Consider the following 20903-nt stretch of genomic DNA (forward strand, 5'->3'; position numbering starts at 1 on the left):
GCAATACATCTTCCGTATGGGATCATCAGTCTTTGGTACTTTGCTGCCACTAACTGGATTCACATAAGAAAAATAGTGTATATAATCCCACATAATGGATATAACAGAGGTTTCATTTGCATAAATATAGAAAATGAAATTAAATCACTTTAAATTTTGCTTCGTATGTATGTATTTGTAGTTATATAATATGTGGACAAAAGAATTGGGATACCTGAACATTTATTGTTTCTTCAGAATTCTAGGTTATTCAAAAGCAAGTTTTTCCTGCTTTTGATGGTTTAGCTTTCTCTCCAGTTTGAACCATTATTGTGAGAATTTGATTGCATTTAGCAACAAGAGTTGTTGATTGATCACCACCACACGTAATGTTCTATTCATAATACTTCTCTACAGGGACTAGACAAACTGTGTGTGTGCATTTGCACATGTGTACAAGCAATGGATGCAAGTTAAAGAAGCTAAACACAGTCAATAGAAAGGGTGTCCACAAACATTTGGATATTTAGTGCATCTAATGTTTTTATGCAATAAAGTGCAAATCCCAAATGCTATGCTGGACAGTGTGAGTGTTGACATCCCAGGCTAGTAGATAAAATACTGCAATGCAAAAACCTTTTATTTCCAAACTGTCTAAACTGATGGCAAACTCACTTTAACTTTCAATGGAAGTCAATGTTAAAAATAATTTCCAAAAAAAAAATTAGTTTTAAGCATTTCTATTCCTTTTATCTTGGACAAAAATGCACACAATAGGTTTTTGCATGAAAGCAGTAACTTGCAAAAAGAAAAAGATGAACGTCCACCACCAGGTGGCACTACAACAAAGCACACAGAAACAACACAGAAGCTTCTTGTCTTTATGGTGTCTACAGTTCAGATATAAAAATTCACCTTGATTTCAACAGAACAATGACAAACATGGTTCATTTAAGTCTTAAAATGTCACTTGTTCAGAATTTGATGATTCAGAACAGTCCGCAAACAAGATACACAAATAAATCATTGTTTTTCAATCACAATCACCATAGTTTGTGCTTATTCAGTAGTTTCAAATACTCATTTACTCGATACACAATCCCCTTAAGGTCCCTTTATAACCAGGTTTCATCCAAAGACAGAAAAAAGAATAGATAGACAGAAAAACATTCTCACAGAATTTTGGAGACATTGAGTGCCACTCTAAAAAAAGGCCAAAAAAAAAAGGTTAGTAATAAAGTCAGTTTATAAAAGTCTTCAAGGCCACTGTTGGTTCTGTGCATGTCCATGGAATCCTGTTAGAAACCAGTAAAATGACCACTGCTGCAATCTAGCTCCCAGCATTTCTAACTGGAAAATCTAACAAGGTTTTCAAAAGTGTCCAGTTTCAAGAATAATTCTGTACAGTATGGTATTTAGACAGCTGGAAGACCATAGTAAGAAAAGCATTTTCAGTTAAAATGTTTCATTTGGCTAACATTTGGGGGAAACAAAGACTTATTTTTGCCTTAGTCCAGTGGTCTCCTGCCTTCTCCTGGAGAGCTACTTGCTGATAGCTCCTGCAGGTCTCAACCCCAACCCAAAATCCAACACACCCCATTTCAACTAATCGAAATCAAGATCTGAGTTTAAACAGTGTGCTGTAACAATTCCACACCGCAAAGTGAGTTTACAGTTGTAGTTTACAAATGATGTAAACCTTGTTGGACATGGAATACCCATAATTCATTGCATTGTTTGGTTTGACGATTTGTGCAGAGCTTCTGTGAGGAAGAGAGTCATTCAGATTGTTTATGCAAAGCAATCTGCTGCTGCACAGCAGTGAACACACAAAATCAGGTGAAGAAATATATCACAATCTTGTTAAATTCTGTTCCCAATAACAGTGCTCTTTATAGTAGATATTCGTATGTGGGGGATAGTGAACAGGACACAGTTTTAGACACAACCAGTGACTTCAGAAGGTATTAAGTACTTGGATCAGAAGGGGTCAATTAGGGTTCGATACAAAGTCTGCAGGTCACAGATCTATGGAAGCCCATTTCCGCCACCTGAAGAAAAAAAAACGTCATAATTATGAGATAGAAAAAGTCATAATCATGGGATAGTAAGTCATAATTATGGGATAGTAAGTCATAATTATGAGATAGTAAGTCATAATTATGAGATACTAAGTCATAATTATGAGATAGTAAGTCATAATTATGAGATAGTAAGTCATATTTACGAGATAAAAAGTCATAATTACGAGATATAAAGTCATAATTATGAGATAGAAAGTCATAATTATGAGATAGAAAGTCATAATTATGAGATAGTAAGTCATAATTATGAGATAAAAAAGTCATAATTATGAGATAGTAAGTCATATTTACGAGATAAAAAGTCATAATTATGAGATAGAAAGTCATAATTATGAGATAGAAAGTCATAATTATGAGATAGAAAGTCATAATTATGAGATGACTTTTTATCTCATAAATATGACTTACTATCTCATAATTATGACTTTTCTATCTCATAATTATGACTTAGTTGAGGACGTTTTTTTTTTCTTCAGGTGGCGGAAATGGGCTTCCATACAAATCTTACCACGGCTCTAGATAGTTTAATACAGAAAAAAATACATAAGGCAATAATTCTACATGTTTTTAAAACTATACTGGAATTTCATTACTTGAATAGAGCAAATATTATTCCAAAGAATTCACAGTGCATAATGCTGTCACTGTGACTAATGCATATATCACCCTTTTTTTAAAACTATACAGAACAAAGCAAGAATGTCTGACACGAAAAAAATCACTGGCTGTAAGGATAAAAGCCAAACCTGATTCTATGGACACTTACTGGAGTTCATGCTTGAAAAAACAGCATTTGATTTCAATGGGGAAACTATAGATATACTGATAAGAAAGAATTCATTTTCCATCTAACGCCCACAGAGTAACAGTACTGAGTAAATTTAAATGCTGGTAATTCAGAAGTTGTCATTAAAGGCATTAAAGTGGCAATAAGGCACAATTAGTCTCCCAATTTCATCTATTTTGAGCACATTTCTACTATTCAAATTCTCTATCAACTTTCGAGTGCAGTTTTTGATTTTTTAAGGCCCAGCTTGAAGGAGAAATCCAGTGTGAAATGGACTTGTGGTGCAGTGAAACGTGATAAGAGATACGGCATTCAGAGTTACAGCACTTGTAGCCGATGCTCCTCACAAGCATACAATTATAGTGATTGGGGATTGCATTGCCCGTGCAAAGAAATCACCATTTTTACACCATTAACAAGCTTAAAGGAAGTATTCTGAGGGCTCTGAAATTTACTTTAATAACTTTAAAAATTCACAGGTAGCTTCTTAAAACAGACTGGAAATAAACACAGTACCTTAAGGTAGTTCTCCAGGTGTTGCCATCTTGAAATTAAGACATGATAAATAGACACGACTGACGAGCACAAAGCATAAGCCTTGTCAGCAACAGCTGGAATTCCTGCATTTCCACATAATTATTTGTGCTATTATTTTACCTATACTACCTATTCGCACGTCAGTCAACTTATCGTAACTTAATTTTAAGATAGTGGCAACCAGAGAACACTACACCACAATCCATTTCACACAGATTTCTCCTTTAACTGATGCTTAAATTAAAATTGATGTCCATCCAACAAATTTTTCAACTAATCACACTAATAAGATGACATGTGCTGCTACAAAATAGTCTTTATAAAATTAGCAAATTATACCCACATAATAATTAAGAAAAAGAAGACTAGAACCCCCAGGATTTTGAACATTTACAGCCACAAACATCAAAACGAAAAGAAATAGAACGAAAATAATGACAAGAGGGGAGGGGATATACAGCAAGCCCAACAAGTTCCTCAGTCCCTGAAGATTCCCATCGAATATAATCTTTTATAAATAAAACAGCTGTGAGATTTACCAACCGGGGACAACCCACAAATTTGTGAATGCATTCATCAATTAAAACATATTTAGTGCAACCATGTAAACACAAATGCTGTTCCAACACATCTTCCCATGCTGCTACATATTTGGTAAAGTCTTGGTATCCATGTGTGGTAGCACATTCAAAGCATCCATCCATTAGAGAGACATAGAAAAAAACAAACAAAAAAAACAATGCCAGAATAATGGCACTACACTCCTGCTTACTTTTTTGCTCAATCAGCTACTGTTTTAGGTTGAGTCATGTCAAGCTTTTAAACCAACCTTCAGCCAGCAAACCTTCAACAGTCTTTTCCAGCAACTGAAACAAACTGAAGCTGTGGTCTTCCATTTCCACACATTGTTTTGATATCTCTCCGTTCCTCTGCCCTCAGCAGTTCTGGGTGGTCAAATGAGTTAACACAGTATAGTGAACAGAGAAACTCTGTCTTAGTATGGAATAAAATGAAGGTTTCACAAGGCCACTGGAGTGTTGATATCTTCTTTGTTCTCAGATGATCCTTCTGACCATTCTTCCCGATAACTGAAGAGCTATCTTCATGGTAATTGCACTTAAGGTTAAAAGTGATGTGGAACTAGAGTCATTCAAACTTCCACCGCTGATTCATGTCTCCACTGGAGCATCTGCTCATTTGCACATCTGTGCGCCCCTGTGTTGTGCGGTAAGAGGTGATGCACATGTCTGAGTGAGGGTGAAATATGCTGCCATCCTGGAACGAGAGAATAAGAATATCAGCTTAAGTACATAAAACAAAGAGCCAAAGTGTATCTGTGAGCGGTTTGTGACGGGCACTTACATCTCTGAAGTTCCACACGATTGTAGGAGGAACTGGCTCTCCATCTCGAGGACAGTGCCTCATCCCTATGTAGGTCTGACCGGTTGGAACCTCAGCACACAGTTCGGTCACAGAGTTGAAGCGGATCTCCTTATTAGACGTGTACTCAAAATACTGAAAGACATTATTAAAAAGGAAAAACTTTGTTAAATAAGTCTTTACGTCTAAATAGATGGCCTTAATAAACACACTAGGTTTAAAAATACAACTGTAGAAAAAAATATATTTATTCAAAGTCAAAATAAATGTAAGAAACACAAGATATTCCAGGTTGTATCTGGGAACATAAAATTTGTTACAAAATAATCCTTTCTATATTTCAGGTATATAACACTTTTTATGAGATGTTGGAATGTTTAACAATTATCACTTAAGACATTCTGAACCACTGATAATCTTAAAGGTACCTTAAAAGTGTGCAGTCCAGTGTCCAGTATTCATTTAATCCCCCCCCCCCCCCCCCCATTCTTTATTAGGGTTTGGTCAGGACTGCAATATGGTTAGTTTTGGAATTTAGGACCCTCTGTGGTGAGAATGGGTAATTGCACTGAACATGTTTTTTTATTGTTTTACTTTAATACAGTCATAACTTTTCCTGATTTGGAGTTGTACTTGTTTTGAGGGTAAGTTACACCTTTATAAACAGCAGTAGCAACCATTGTGAACTCAGAACTCAACCACGTAACACATCTTTTCATTAAAGCGACATAAGGTATTATTACAGTCTAGACAATAAAGGGAGGTTAATAATTAGTAAGTGAACCACCCTCACTTTAACGTCACAGATGGACTATTCCAGGATAAAGGTCAAGAGTGAGGTGTGGCCCTACAAGGCCTACAAAGAGAGTTCTGTTATAGGAGTGACTTTCACATGCTGATCCTGCTTTGCCATGTCAGACATCAGCCCAGCCCTGTGGGGAACAGTCTCAGATTAAACATGTAACCTGAGAGTGTACTGAAGCTTATATAACCTTATACCAACTGGTTAGTCTGAATTAGTGTGGAATCACTCCACACTTCACTGCAGGTGTGGTAATCAATCAGCAGACGCTGATCAATCTGCTCACTCACTGAGCTCTCACATATCCACGTCCACCCGGAGCTTCTTTTAAACCAGGGCCCCTGTCGAGCACATACATCGGCATACGTATTTACTCAGCCAGCATAAGCCATTCTGCTCAGGGACCCTCATGTATCTTTTAAGCGGAGACCGGTCTTTGTGGAAGGTGGCCAAGGTTCCCCTTACAGTGTAGGCTGTGGAAACATTGATTTTCACTCACACATGGTGCTTTTTTCAGAGACACCTGATGCACAGCATCAATGAGTAATCGGTGATATCAATCTCAAGACAGACACCCAGGCCTATACTTCTCCATTAAATATACATCCATATAGACAGTTAACTTATTCTGCTGGAAAATAATTCAAAGGGGGTATAGTGCTTCGTTGAAGAATCCTATTTCACAATACAGGAAGCCTGTTTGTTTTTGGCCACATGCCCAAATAACTGGGGGTGAATGCATATTGTGTCCATGCAGTGGTCACACGATAGCTCTTGCATTGAGATAATACCTCTTTCATCTTTCTGACAGTTTGCTGTCCGTTGTAAGGAACAGGATACTGATTTTAATTACCTGATTGCCTCCCTGTCCGTGGCAGCCAAACAGGGACAGGTGAGCCCCTGTGGGACTGTGATCTGGAGCATTGTAATCCAGACACTCGGAAGGGATCCCACTACTACGAACCTGCAAGGGAAAGAAAGAATGACGGAGAGGAAATGTTAATGAACGAGCAGTGGATGGAGAAACACGAACAGAAATGTAATCTAGGGTGATGATATTCAATAAGGCGGCTAACAACACCTCCCATCAACCTTCCCTACAGTAAATTAGGGTTTCCTGTAGCAGACTTCCCTAGCTAGGCAAGCACTACACCCACACACCACAGCAATAAGAATCCTAAAGCAAAACTTTTAATGCAATAATCACCTACCTGTATAAACATGATTCAAATGTAAGTCATTATGGAAAAAAGTGTTAGCAAGATGCCAGGGCCTCATGGTCTACTGTCAAATATGCTTTATGTTTTTATGTCCAAAAACTAGTATCCAGTGTTATGAATTAAAATAAATTCAGCTACTTTAAGTTGAACCCATTGCTGACACAGACATGTAACTTCACACACATAGAGTTTGTCTAGTCCTTATAGAGTAGTAGTGCCAATTGAATAGGACTCTGAACTAGATAAAAATAAACAGCTTGGCTCCATCCAATTTGACTCAGATATTTCTCACTAAAGCTCTTCTTGCTGAATGCAGTCAAATCCTCAAGGCAATGCGCAATTGTACTTACAGCTCCATGCCAGCCAGTTCTGTCCTCTGGCACATGGAGGTCAGGGTAGATGTTTTTCAGATACCAGTCAAAGCTTTGGCATTTGAGTCGTTCCCGTAAAAGGATCCTGTCAGAGATGTCCCCATACGTTTCCTACAAGAGAGCGTAAAATCATTCTTATGTGCATAAAATACACAATAATACGGTAAAATGTCAAAATTCTCTATATTTTACAAATCGGAAATTCACCGTTATTAATCTGTTTTGGCATTATTATTCTTAATTACTCTTAAAGTGAGGAATCTTTTTTTTTCTTGATCAGTTTAGTGCCTGGAATTTGCTTATTAATCGACTTTCAGCTGCAAGTAAGCGCATCAATGTAAAAGTAAATTATCAATGTAATGTGTGAGAACTAACAAATTCATAGACATTTTGCAGAAAACTGAGCATTGTTTTGTATACAGTTAATGATTTTGCAGGTTTTAATGCAGACATCATGACTAATGGCAGATTGTGATTATGTACATGTGTCAAATACAGGTTAAACGCAACCTGCCATTATAAATATAACGCAGAACTACCCCCAGTGTCTATACACAGAACAAACATGAAGTTGGGGTGTTTATATTCAAACAGGATGTAACAAAATAACACACCCCAGCTCCTGCAGGGACACTATTACCTATCCATCAGCATTGTGATACTCTACTCTGGGGGGTGCGAGCTTGTCAGTCTCACTTGCCAGCAAATCAATCTCCCTAGATGCGTGAGCAAGTAATTTATTTCTTGATCAAAGATTCCTGTCTTTAATAATGCAGTTGTGTTAGTGCAGTGATATGGACTCAGGAGTTGGAAGCAACAAAGCTCAGTGAGACATAATACATGCCTGGCCTACTTTCTTCATTGGCATTCTGACACAGTGCTTTTCGAGCACAGACAACATTAAAACAAACAGGATGGCCGAGGACCAAGGCTGTACCTTACGAGCTGGAGGGTTGCGGTTATAGAAGTGCTGCTTGTAGGAGTCCATCCACACTTCAGCAGCTCGTACTGTGTTCTGGAGGAAGTTAGGCCTGGCATAGGGAGCTTTCTTAGGGAAGACATGACCCACATGGGAGCATGGGTGAATCTCCAGTGAACCACCACACTGCCAGACCTGGAAATAATGTTACATATTTATTTAACAGAAAGAATCAACGTTTTGTTATTTCACAAAAGGCAATGAGTGTATCACAATACCACAATATCACAACAGAAATAACTCACATTACGATTGGTGCTCTATTTCAGTTTCCTTCCTCAACTTCATAAAACTTTTGATCAGTATGTTGCTAAGTGAAATCATTTGCATTATGGCAATTCTGTCCCTCAAACCACAAAAAGAGAAGTGACTATGGGCCGGGAACACTTCACAATAACATGCTCTCAAATGTGTTTGTAAACCAGTTCACAGCCCATCAATTATAAATAGAAGTTCCTCCATTGTCCCTTGAAGATGCTGTACTGTATTCAGTTTCTGCATGCATAAAACATCACTCAGAAGTATGAACCAACAATCTTCACTTTTACAGGCCCTGAAGAAAGGAATATGATATGCAGAATGCATCTAATTATGTGTACACTATAAAACTATCATACGGCAATCCAACATGCACCTTTGGAAAGACAACAGAGACAACACTCAGAAGATCTTACCCTAAATGAAAGTTCCAGATTCTCCCCTCCCCACACCTCCATGCCCATGTCGTAAGTGCCCAGGTACTCAAAGTAGGACTTGCTCACAGCAAACAAACCCCCAGCCATGGTAGGAGACCTGTGAAATGTAGAGGAGCAGAACATTGGCAGCACATCAGAGATATTCATCAACACATCCCTGCCAGCTCTCCAGTGGGTAAGTGCTCCTTAGTTTGCACTCACTGATTCTGGATAGCAGCTACTCTTTCAGAAATGTTGGGACTAGAGAGCAGCACAATTACACAGCAGAGAGGTTAGGTGTCCACGTGCTATATAAACATTTTGAACAAATAACCTATATTTGATTTTTCTCTATAAAGTGTGTCAAATACAAATCTTCCCAAAATAAATCTGTTTTATTTCATTATTTTTGTCTCCTTTAAATATAGTCCTTAAAAAGAAGTATGGCTACGGTCAGCATAAATCCGGCCAATCACATGGCTAATATGGCTCTGGGGGATTGCCAAGGCATAGTTGGCTACCCTCCCGTGGGCAGAGCATGAGTCTTGTAGTGCTGAAAGCACATGGGAGAGCTGGGGGTTTTAATGTGGGGAGAGCTGGGGTTGAGCTAAGGCCGGTGTAGGTCTGTGTAGTGCCATTATGTTGTTTATCTATATATGGGCTAAAAATACTGACAAATATCAGAACTTCAATAATCCACCACAACTACAACTAAAAGTTGAAAGAAAAAAGCGCTTTCTTAGTATATTGTAAGAGAGGGCTGTTAGTTCAACACATCCTTTAGTATATAAAGAGCATGCACAGATAGATCTATAAGTGTTTTTTTGTGGTTTTAGGGGGATTGTTCTTTCTTATCCATTTTTATCTTTAGTATATTACCTCTGTATTTTCTTTATAAAAGATATAAAGATTTGCTGAGAGCTTTACTTAAAAAAATGGTGGAAAAAATAGTAGTAAAAAAAAGGTTTGTGGAAAAAATATGATTTAGTGGTTCTCAGTCCTGGTCCTGGGGCAACACCCCCCTGCTTTTTTTGTTGTTTTCCTGCGGTAGTGTCCAGTTCCAGTTAGTCTCAGCAATGGCTTATCCATTACTTCATTAGATGGATCAGGTGCATTGTAATAGGGAGAAGCAATGTTTGGATTTTATATATTTATTAAAATAATCAATTATAAACAAAAGCGTTGCCAGGGGCTTTAAAGCCCAAATGAACTACATTAACTAAAAAGAAATGATAAAGCAACTGTGTGTTTTAGATCCATCTTCTACCAGGCACCAGTAAAAGAAACTCTGTCCTGACTCTTCCTGCTTAACATTTTAGATGTTCTCCTTAAATTACCAATAAATGTGGAAAGTGGAGCTCTTTCCAGAGAGGCTGATGGAGCACCAACCTAATGGGGTCAGTCCGTGATTTCCGTCTCTTGCGATCCATCTCCGGCACAGAGTGCCACTGGAAGGTCAGCCGCCAGTCAAACCCGCCAACCATGGGTTCTTCAGTCTGCATGTAAAACTCAAACGTGTTCCAGTCAATGGTGTCAATAACTGGACATATGATTGTGCTCTCATTCTGCCCAATTCTGTATGGAAAAAAAACATTTAATTAATTAATAAAATTAACGTGACAGAACCAACATAACTGACAGCCTTCAAAAACATTTCATTTTTCCTCCTGAAACTTTCCTACTAGGTAAGTCTAGTTGTTCAGAGGACATGATCTCTCTCTAGTTGTAAAACTCCACCCACATGCTAGAATATTATTAGCTGAAAAGTCTGCTGTCAACATAGATGTAAAAAATAAACCCAAAAAGACAGATTTTCAAATTGGCAACATATGATATGATATGCAAGAATATGTTATCAGTTTTCTTTGTTCCTGTTTGTCTTCAGTGGTCATCGTGACATGAGATTAAATGTAGCACAAATTAGAAATTGCAGGATGTTTTCTCCCCTGTAGTACTACAGCTTAATCAACTTCTAAGAGTTCTGGCTTGTACACAGCATGGCAATGTGGGGGAGGGACCCCTGCTAAGGTCTAGTTCATTAAGTTAGCAGAAAGCTTGGGTTCAAGCAGACAATTGCAGCCTGAAAAGACTAGAGATTAAAAACAAAGCCCATTAAATCTCTTCATAGAAAATTGTGTGTATCTGGATTGTATGTGTCCACATAAAACACGTGTAAGACTACGCTATAGTATACCTTTCGAGGAGTGGCTCGATCCAGCCAGGCACACACTCACAGTGGCAGTCTAGAAAGGTGAGCACGTCTCCAGTGGCATAGGTGGCACCGATGAGTCGGGCTCGGACCAGCCCCTCTCTTTTGTTGGTGCGGATGAGACGGACACGTTCCAGGTTACTGATATAGTGCTCCAGTTGGGACTTCAGATAGACTATAATAAGCACAGAGAGACAGAGAGATGCAGCTTTAGCAGCAAATCAGCAGCAGAGTTCTTAATAATATTAAAAAACACATGAGCTCTCCAGAGCAATCTACACACCTAATTAAAATGCTATTTTTGTATAATATTTAGGCTTCATATGTATGCTTGATTAGGTTTGATTAATGAAATAAAAAATTCATTTTCACTTGTTGATATTTCCTTCAGGTCTTTATTGGGTTATATTTTTATGAGCCCTCCAAGGAGTAAGGGATCAAGTGAAAACATACGTAAACTTCTACTGCAGAAGTTGAGAATCTTGGACCCTAAATTGTAAGAAATATGTCCACACAAGCCCTGAAAAAATCCGATCTGTCACATTTAAATAAAATAAGACTATCTTAGCCTGGTACTGTAACTTTGAATGAAGTCTAATTTAATCAATATGTACATTCCTGGGATCACTAGGTTTGATTAATCTATTTAAGTTTCTCATATGAACACCAGAAACAGACCAAGAATAGATTCACTTAAAACGAAATGTATTTAGCAGCATAGAAAATACAGAGTCTGCATGCCCTGAAATGAGATCACAGCAGAAATATGAATATGTGGTTGGTGCAAATTCTGCTGATGCTGTTTTTACCACAGAATCCTAAGCTTACGTTTATCCACATCACATTAAATACTTAATCACAGCCACTTTACTCAATTCCGAGCAATCAGCTTAATTTAGTTATAATTACATACCTCTATACTTGAGGCAGGGAAAAATGAACTAAAATCAAGGGTTCAACACTGAGCATTTTTGGTGTCTCAGTAAGAGCAGCATGAGTTCAGTATGAGTGCGAGATTCTAGGCTCTTCAGGGAGGCTGCTTGAGAGTTTCATAAGAAATGGTTTCTTATGAGGTCAGTTAAGACTTAAGCCACAGGCAGCACTGTAATGTCTGAGCTGAAGACTGTAGAGACTGTAGAGTTTAATGTTCATATAAACTGCAGGGTGTGACTAGACAAGTGTCTCTTCTTCTCACTCACATACGCACATACACACAAACACTGTACACACACACACACACACACACACACACAAGCTCTGCATCACCTCGGTCACTGAAGTCATCAATAAGTATGATTTCTTTCAGCAGGACAGCAGGTGTGGTCTCCAGGACACTGTGGATGGTTCTCAGCAGGGTGGACCAGGCCTCGTTGTAGAAAGCTATGATCACAGATGTGGTCGGAAGGTGACGAATATCATACTTTTTGGATCTACATCTATAAAAGAACAATAGGAAAAGAGTTACAAATCTAATTTTATTTTAAATAAAGAGAGAGAGAGAGAGAGAGAGAGAAAACCAACTTCATCAGTAAACACTATTGTCACAATGTGATGTGACTTCAGATGTCACTTTACTTTAGACACGTGATCATGCTCAATGTATTACAGTTATCAGACCAATCGCATTTTGGGGTGTTAGCTCTGCTGTGTTCTGATAATTTACTGAACCGACTGATAAAATCACGAGAGGTGTATCCAGGTAATGGAGCTGAAAGTGTATACTGGCCTTTGCAATAAGTGGCCCATTATAACTGTCCTATTACTTTTATACCTTTAGTTGCTTTGGCTAGGTATCAATCAGACAGTCACTGATGATTTCAGTGAACGATGTGATGCAGAACTTTTGTGTGTCTGTGTGTATAATGTTTGTGTGTACAATGTCAGTGTGTGTGTATATGTGAGTGAGAAGAAAGTCTATACTGGCTTTTCCACTTCCTGTTAGTTAGTTTTACACCTACAGACAGTAGCTTTGGCTGAATATCAATCAGATACTGACAGACTGACAACATTAAAGACAGAAAATGCAGCAAAATGCAACATGGTAGCTCTGCAGCTGTGTGTAAGTTCAAATGCCTAAACTGTATTCCACACGATTAGGATTCAACACTCTGTGTATGGAGGCACTATTATTAATACACTGGTTATGGCAGGATGAGTGTGTGTACAGAGGTCTGTACACACACTCATCCTTGCCTTCAATAGAAGAAGGCGAGACAAGATAACAGAATAGTGTAACTGATTAAAACAAACATCTCTTTTAAAATGCACAAACGTAAACACAAAAGGCAACATCAATAGATTACCAAAGTCATGTCTTTTTATATTAGTGCACCTCAAAAAATTAGAATATCATTGAAAAGTTACTTTATTTCAGTTCAAGTCAGTTCAAAATGTGAAACTCCTATTATACAGATCTATTACACAGAGTGATCTATTTTATTTATTTATTTTATTGTTGATGATTATGGCTTACAGCCAATGAAAACCCAAAAGTCAGTATCTCAGGAAATTAGAATATTAAATAAGACCAATTGGTACTTTTGACAGTATGGGCAGTGTGTCAGGTCCTGCTGGAAAATAAAATCTGCATCTCTATAAAAATTTTAGCAGAGGGAAGCATGAAGTTGATAAAGTATTGTGGCAGGTCTAATTAGAATCCATCCTAATCAGGCTTGCTTGACAATGTCAGATAGTCTATAACTCTTAGCATAGAAAAAAACTCAAATGACTGATTGGTGGTAAGTAAGGATAAAGAAGTATAAAGCAAAAAGGCTTTTAACACGTCAGCTACACATGCCAGAGAGGTTTTCACAGGAGCCTGAAGAACAGAAGCCAATGCGTGAGAGCAGTGGTTAAAGAAGAGAGGCAGCAGTATCCTTGACTAAATAGAGGGTGACAGCTTGTGTTTTGCAGACTGCTACTGGACTCACTCCAAAACACAAGTACAAGGGCAGAGACTCCATGCACTCAGTAAGAAGCACCAAATCTCAAGTAGCACCGTTTTCTTCAAGGATCACTCATCACAACAAACGATATGAAAAGAGAGACAAGGACAGAAAACAAGCCTTTGCAGAAGATTAATATGGGGCAATAAGTGACTCGCAGACAAGTACCGACACGCTGAAGAACATTTTTGTAAGAGGCTGTTAAAATGTAACGGCAATTGTCAAAGATCCCAGACGGTGTAGAAAAATGTGTTAGCACAGCTTAAGAGCTTCCAACAAGCAGTGATACTGCTATTGAAAACTGCTGGCAAAATAAAGACATACTGAGTTTTTGTTGCTTCTTTATTTCCAAACTAATGTTTTACAGTTGTTTCGGGGAATACAGGAAAGGCCTCCTCGTTATATCAGGGCGAGACTTGTTAATGAAACTCTGAGAGAAATAGGAAGAGATCCCTGATTAAACCAGCATGGTTAAGATGAGCTAACGGAGGGGTGAGGTGGGAGCAGGAGCATGGGCTGCTTCTGGCAGACCAGCACTAGCACACAAGTCTGTGCTTCATTAGAGAAAACTCTCTCTTCTTTTGAAGCATAAGAGAAGGAGGATAACATCTCATGATAAAACCACACAGTGACTAAACTGGTCTGACTGTATGACAGAGCCAGTCTCTGTGGGGGAACATGGATGATCTTCAAAGTACACAGTAAACAAAGGGCATGTTTCAAACACTTCGCAACACTGTCATTTTCACAGTAAACTAATGTAGGAAAGACTAGCTTTGGTGTGTTTGGTTTGGCAATCTCTGACAGTGAATGATCAATAGAGATGCCCATTAGTGGTAAAACTGGGATTTCCATTCCCTTACAACAAATGCAAAAAAAAAAAAAAAACTGGTTTAATATTCAAGACTGCCTCATTAGTTTCAGGGACTTTTCACACCTGTATTTAATTTCTCTGGTCTGAATCAGTTAATAAAATTGTTCACTCTAAGCATTTTCACCCTCTGTTTGGTTTGTTTTCACACAGGCACAAACTTAAGAATTACACCAAAATGTGTCTCAACAAAACACGCGAGCACATTGTCTTTTTCTATTTATCAAGCATTAATTCATTTTACTGAACTTGCAACCCACTTAATGATGCATTTCTCTAATGCTGATTGTTAGTTCCTAGCATTCTTTAAATTTGGCTCTTTATGGGTTGATAAATGGGTGGGTGGATGGATGGATGGACGGATGGATGGATGGATGGATGGATGGATGGATGGATGGAAGGGGGCGTGGAAGGAAAAACAGATGGGACAAATTTTGGATGAACAGATGGATATCTGGGACATGCATTAATAGGTGGATGGAATATTTAAATAAGTTAGCTCCATATGGCTGCAAAACGAGGTTTACATTGAAAAGACTAATTGTAAAATAAATAAAAGTTAAGCTATAAGAATCAGAATGCATCTTGTGACACTGAAGTATAAAAACACGACAATGTGCATCATGACGATTTGACAATACAATGTATGTACTACAGAGAACAGGGATTATATCAATTATAATAGCTAATGTAGCTGCACAAAAGTTCATAACTTTCAACAGCTCCAGCAAGATCAAGTCATGTGCTGCACTCCTCCCTCCTCCTATCTTCACTTTCACCTGGTGTTGTGGTAATGATGAGGTTTAATTATTTGCCAAAGCATTGTTTAATACTATGATACATTGTGATACTACACCTCATTCATGTGCCTACACTCCAGCCACGCAAACAAAAAGTAAAGGTATCAGAGTATAATATTTATTTCAGCGTAATCATTGACCATATCTGTCATCTGTCATAAAACAAATCGCACATCAGTCCTTTCTAATAAAATGCACAATGCTGAGAAACCGATCTATGCTTGTTTTTTTCACACCCAGAAAATAGTAATACTTAGGTTATCACCAAAACCACAACAGATGAACTGTAACATGTTCAAAATGCTGCAGCTGCGGTACTATCGCACACAAGACAAAGAGAAAATCTTGTTGCACAGCTGCCTGTATCACTGTCTGTTACATTTTCAGAACGGATTTCAATAATTTAAACGTTTTAAAAACTTTTGAAATTAATTAACACCTTTATATATTTTACTTTATACTTACTTTGTGAATATGTTATCATATTTTTTTGCACTATAAGGCACACTATATTATAAAGCACACTATCAATGAGCGTTTATTTTCTGGTCTATTTTAATACATAAGGTGCACCAAATTATATAATGCATTATGTGACACTAGTAAGAAACAGGGGTGTCGCCATGTTTTCCTTCTCATTCAGCAGGTCTCGCCGCTGGGTGGTGGTGGGTTTTGTTTACTTAGCTAAGCTAAGTAAACAAAACAGTACTTCTTAAAAAAAATACATAAATAATAAAAAAAAACGAGCACTGGATGGTAATCTACACAGATTTCTCTCCTGAAGACTGTTTATTTGGGTGAGTTAAGCACTTCTGTTTTACTAATGCTAATGCTACTCCAGCAGTGCAAGCTGGGGTTAGCAGCAGGCTACAGGCTGATAATGTACCAGAATCTACATACATAAAACCTGACTATACAGAATCTGTCATATACAGACAAAAACTGTCATATACTTTTGTTACCATCCTTTACTAGCTTTAAAACACAATACAATATTTATTTATTTATATATTTATATATATATATATATATATATATATATATATATATTATTTTATTAGTAATAGTTACCTCATTTTAGATGTATACTGTATTATACTATACTTTTTTTTAACCATAATCATAGAATTACACATATACATATAAAAAGTTACAAGATAATTATAAGTAATAAAAAGTTTACTGTCACCAGGTCAGAACGGTGTAAACTGCATGCAGACATCAAACACTTGCCTTAAGCCGTGTTGAGTTGTTAAGCAATCCTCAAACAGAAATGCTTACGTGTCACTCCGCTAAAATCATTAGAAATAGCTGCCTAGAAGCCTGGATTTCATCTGACCTGAACATGGCTTTAATCTACAGTTTTTAGTGAAACTTCAGTAAAGAGTTAGGGAAGATAAACTCACTCATGCATGCGGTTATCCTGAATGTGGCGATGGAGGGATATCTTGTCACTGATTAAGATGTTTATGGCATAGCGCTCGATGCTGTCCTCCTCTTGTTTCTTCTCCTCTGAGTTGAGGTTTAGTCGAGTGGCCTTGCCCCACTCTCCGGGTGCATTAGGGTCCGGAGGAGGCTTCTCGTAAATGGGCCGCTGAAGATTTGCCACGTCCTCCTCCGCTTCTGTAGCAAACTGCCGGACCATGATGTTGTGAGCAGCCCCATCCTCAGAAGGTGCAGCAGTAGAGGAGCGGAACAGGAGGAGGTAGAAGAGCCACAGGGCGGAGAGGCAGAAACAGGCCTTCGTCAGCAGGGTCACCTTCTTCGACCAGCGATACCTCATCTCTGCAACACCACACACAGCACTCTGTGCTGCCTCTCAAACAGCTCTGGAACTACTGCTCTCTGAAAGAGATTATGACTTAATGAATGACATGAAAAGGCTTCAGAAAACAGACATAATTGAAGGTTACTGCTGAGCAGGCCATGACAGAAGAGAGGCCTTTAGGCCAGAGAAAGAAACACATACAGTAATGTTAATAACATTTCAAAAAACAGAATTCAGTGTTGTCTTGATTTCATATAAATTAATTAATCAAATGTGAAGCTATAATATTACCAAACAAAAGGTGTACTATATAGTTAGAGCTGGACAATGTTATAAAATGTTGTAATTAAACTCTGTATATTAAGGATAGTACTAATTGTAACACCAAACACCTAATATAAACTACATGTCTAAATGGTTATAAACACCTCTTTTCAAGTTACTTTGCTGAAACTGATACAAACTTCTAGCTTATACAGTACCTTAAATAAAATAGGCCAGTGCAAGTGGGTAAAATCTTATCAGGAATCAATCCAGAAACTAGCCACCTGAACTGACCAGGTGTAAACAGGGTCTATATTAGCCACCAGCTAACATGTCAGTCATAATACACTTCTGCAGTCTGATATGTTGAGAAGCTATTTCAGCAAATAATTTAAACTGTACTCCAGAACTTTTCAGTTAAAATGTGTTTACTCTAACTAATGTAACTTACTGTCAATTAAAAATGTAATAAAATGTCATTTAAAAAAAGAAGACCCACACACTATAAGTAGGCCTTACATAGTATTACAGCTAATTTTAGAAACAATGAGGCTACAAAAACTTAAAGCATGTACTCAAGCACACGTATTTCATCACAAACTGGAAAAACTCGCACCTCTCCTTTCTTACTTCGCCTATAATTTAGCCTACAATTAAGCCATTATCCCAGTGTGTGAGAGCTGCTTTAACCGAGTGCCACGGCTGTGCTTGAACAGGATCTATCATCATCCAGTGAAACCCGGGTTGTAATCACATAATTGTTCTTCATTAATATTTCAGCAGGCAGGGATCTGGACAAACAGTAGGAGTGACAGACATTCAGTCTGATCCAGTTCCACAATCTCAGCTGCTTTACACTTAAACCCTATCTGATGTTGCACAACCAGCCCACAACACTATTACTGCAATATAATGGCTGTGGGGTTTCCTGCTGGGCTGCTGAGTAACTCATACTAAAGAGAGGAAGAAAGAAGAGAAAAAGAGAAAAGAGAAAAGAGAGAGAGAGAGAGGGAGAGAAAGAGAGACTGGAAAATATTAAACTGCATGTTGCTTTCATTTCTTTGCACAGCAAGATGGATGCTAGCTCACTTTGAGAAATGAGGGGTGGCACAACTGGGGCACATGCCATAGTAAATAATGATAACTTGCTCTGGGTCAGCAGGAGAAAGTAAGAAAGTGATCTCCAATGGTATGGTCATTATCTTTCTGTCTGTCAAGTGATAAGCTACTTTAGGAGGATCTTATCTTTTTTTAGTCCCCCCTGAGGTCCACTTGTGTGTGACATGTGGGTGGTACAGTTGATAACAACACCACATTACCTGTGGTACTTACTGCGAATTTTACTGCAGTAAGAGTTCCTGAGCATAGTTTCTAATGCATCATTTGCCAATCTGTGTTACAAGAGTGAATTGTAAGTTTACAACCCTTGAATCTTAATTTAAAAAATAATGTTCTTTTTGTTATCTGTTGTCTGTTTCATGTCAATTAATTAGGGGTGTGCCATATCGTATCGTATGCAATAATAATCTGCAAAAAAATCAATATTGTGAATGATATTATACCCTGAAATATATCGGACCATACCACCCACCCCTAATTATCAAATCAGGGTACAACCTTTTTGCTGTATTTAGCAAAACTGTTCTTATTTCCCATTATATATCTACTAAAGACAGATTACATGTGTCTTATATAATCTATTTTATTTTAATCCTGGATATATGGAGATATTTGGAGTGCATTATGAATAATCATTGACTTCTGATGAAATTCTACAAATCATAAAATTCTTGCATTTTTTTATATCTCAATGAGGAGTGTGCCATAGCATATTGTATGCAATAATACAATTTATTTTTCATTTTGTTGCAGTAGTGTATTCTTATTTTTTTTAATTCAGTATTTTGTCATATCGCCAAGAGTATCGTGAAAATACCATTAAATATTGTGAAATTATTTTAGAGATATATCGCCCACCCCTAATGTGAATGTCAGTAATAGTATGCATGTAATCCTGTATGTCTAAGCACAATGTATGAAATGGCACAGGACTGGTGTCAGAGTTACTTTATAGTTGTTAATAAATACTGTATTTGGTTTTCTTAGTTAACCTAGCTAAGGTAGGTAAGCACGACTGCAGCTTTCAACTTTTATAGCTGGTTAAATGTGTCAGGAGTGAAACTGTGGCTGGTGTGAAGACAGGAAATGAGTTAACACTTGTTAGCTATATTTATCAGTCAAGAAAACTCAGCTCCACGTAGATACTGCCTCTCGTTCAGCCTAGTTAACCTAGCTAGCTAGTTTAGTTAGTAAGTAACGTTACCTTAGCTAGGTTTTGTTACTCTGTGAATCAGCTGGGAGTTTCTGGAGAATATTTAGCTGCTTAGCAACATCAAAAAGCTTTAGCTATAAACCCAAAACCCTCACTAAAACCGGTACAGTGAGACGAGTTGAGCTAGATAGCCTGCTCACTAGATTGTAAATGGTTTTAGTTATTAAACAGAGCGTTAGTTTTATAAAGCAGGCTGTAAAAATCCCTACCTGCCGCCTGCATTCCCCGTCCTGCTCCTCCAGCTGCCTGTCAGATTCCTCCACGGAGCGCTGCCGCTGCTGCTGCTGCTGTGGGGTTAGCCGGGTTTAGCCTGTTAGCTAACCGGCTGCTGCAGTGGGGGCTGGAGCTGTCAGCCACACACAAACACACACACACTAGCACAGCAGCAGCCAGAGTTGCCAGGTTCGCAGTTTTTCCGTCGAATTGGGCTTGTTGGAAAATCCAGTCGCGGGTGAAAATTCAGGGAAGGCGGGGTGTGTTTTTGGGCTACTTTTAAAAATTACTTCAGCTGCCTAAAAACAAAACAAGTCACAACCCACCCCCCCCCCCCTAAAAAAATCTAAATGAAACCAGAATTCACCAGTCGATAAACAAAATGTAACAGAGGACAGATGATTCAGAAGGGGCAAGAACAGAAAATAGTAAGTAAAACTCTTTTTTTTGCTAATTGTGTTACTACTAAATGTAAAAACTGTTATAAAATAACCATTAAAACATAAAACACCCAATTGAAAAAACAGGAGCACCAGTGAATTGACATCGCGTTCAGTAGCTCCTCCATTTCCACTCCCTGTTGTATTTACATGGATCTCTGTAGAAATGCGAGGCCAAAGTATAATTATTGTGTATGGCAGTGGACAAATAGCTATTTTATTAAAGGCAAATTGACGAAACTCACAGA

At 38.0% G+C, this 20903-nt stretch overlaps 1 protein-coding gene across 1 annotated transcript; it reads right to left on the reverse strand.

The window, feature by feature from the left end:
• Positions 1–846: 846 nt before the first annotated feature.
• poc1bl (POC1 centriolar protein homolog B (Chlamydomonas), like) lies at positions 847–20481 on the reverse strand. Its single transcript, XM_007258853.4, has 11 exons — positions 20212–20481; positions 17045–17483; positions 12289–12458; positions 11008–11197; positions 10203–10388; positions 8814–8931; positions 8098–8274; positions 7140–7271; positions 6423–6533; positions 4750–4902; positions 847–4662 (listed from the first exon to the last, which is right to left on the reverse strand). The coding sequence occupies exons 2-11, from the start codon at positions 17419–17421 to the stop codon at positions 4534–4536; spliced, it is 1743 nt and encodes a 580-aa protein (XP_007258915.1). The 5' UTR covers positions 17422–17483; positions 20212–20481; the 3' UTR covers positions 847–4533.
• Positions 20482–20903: the final 422 nt, after the last annotated feature.

The sequence above is a fragment of the Astyanax mexicanus genome, chromosome 3 (assembly GCF_023375975.1).
Source record: "Astyanax mexicanus isolate ESR-SI-001 chromosome 3, AstMex3_surface, whole genome shotgun sequence".
Taxonomy (NCBI): domain Eukaryota; kingdom Metazoa; phylum Chordata; class Actinopteri; order Characiformes; family Acestrorhamphidae; genus Astyanax; species Astyanax mexicanus.

Excerpts from the sequence above, each read along its gene's own strand:
- poc1bl (XM_007258853.4), bottom strand. The coding sequence starts at position 17,421 with ATGAGGTATCGCTGGTCGAAGAAGGTGACCCTGCTGACGAAGGCCTGT. Across the intron at positions 8,275-8,813 it reads ATCTGGAACTTTCATTTAGG|GTCTGGCAGTGTGGTGGTTC; the intron begins GTAAGATCTTCT and ends CATTATTTCCAG. Across the intron at positions 7,272-8,097 it reads GCAACCCTCCAGCTCGTAAG|GAAACGTATGGGGACATCTC; the intron begins GTACAGCCTTGG and ends GCTCTCTTGTAG.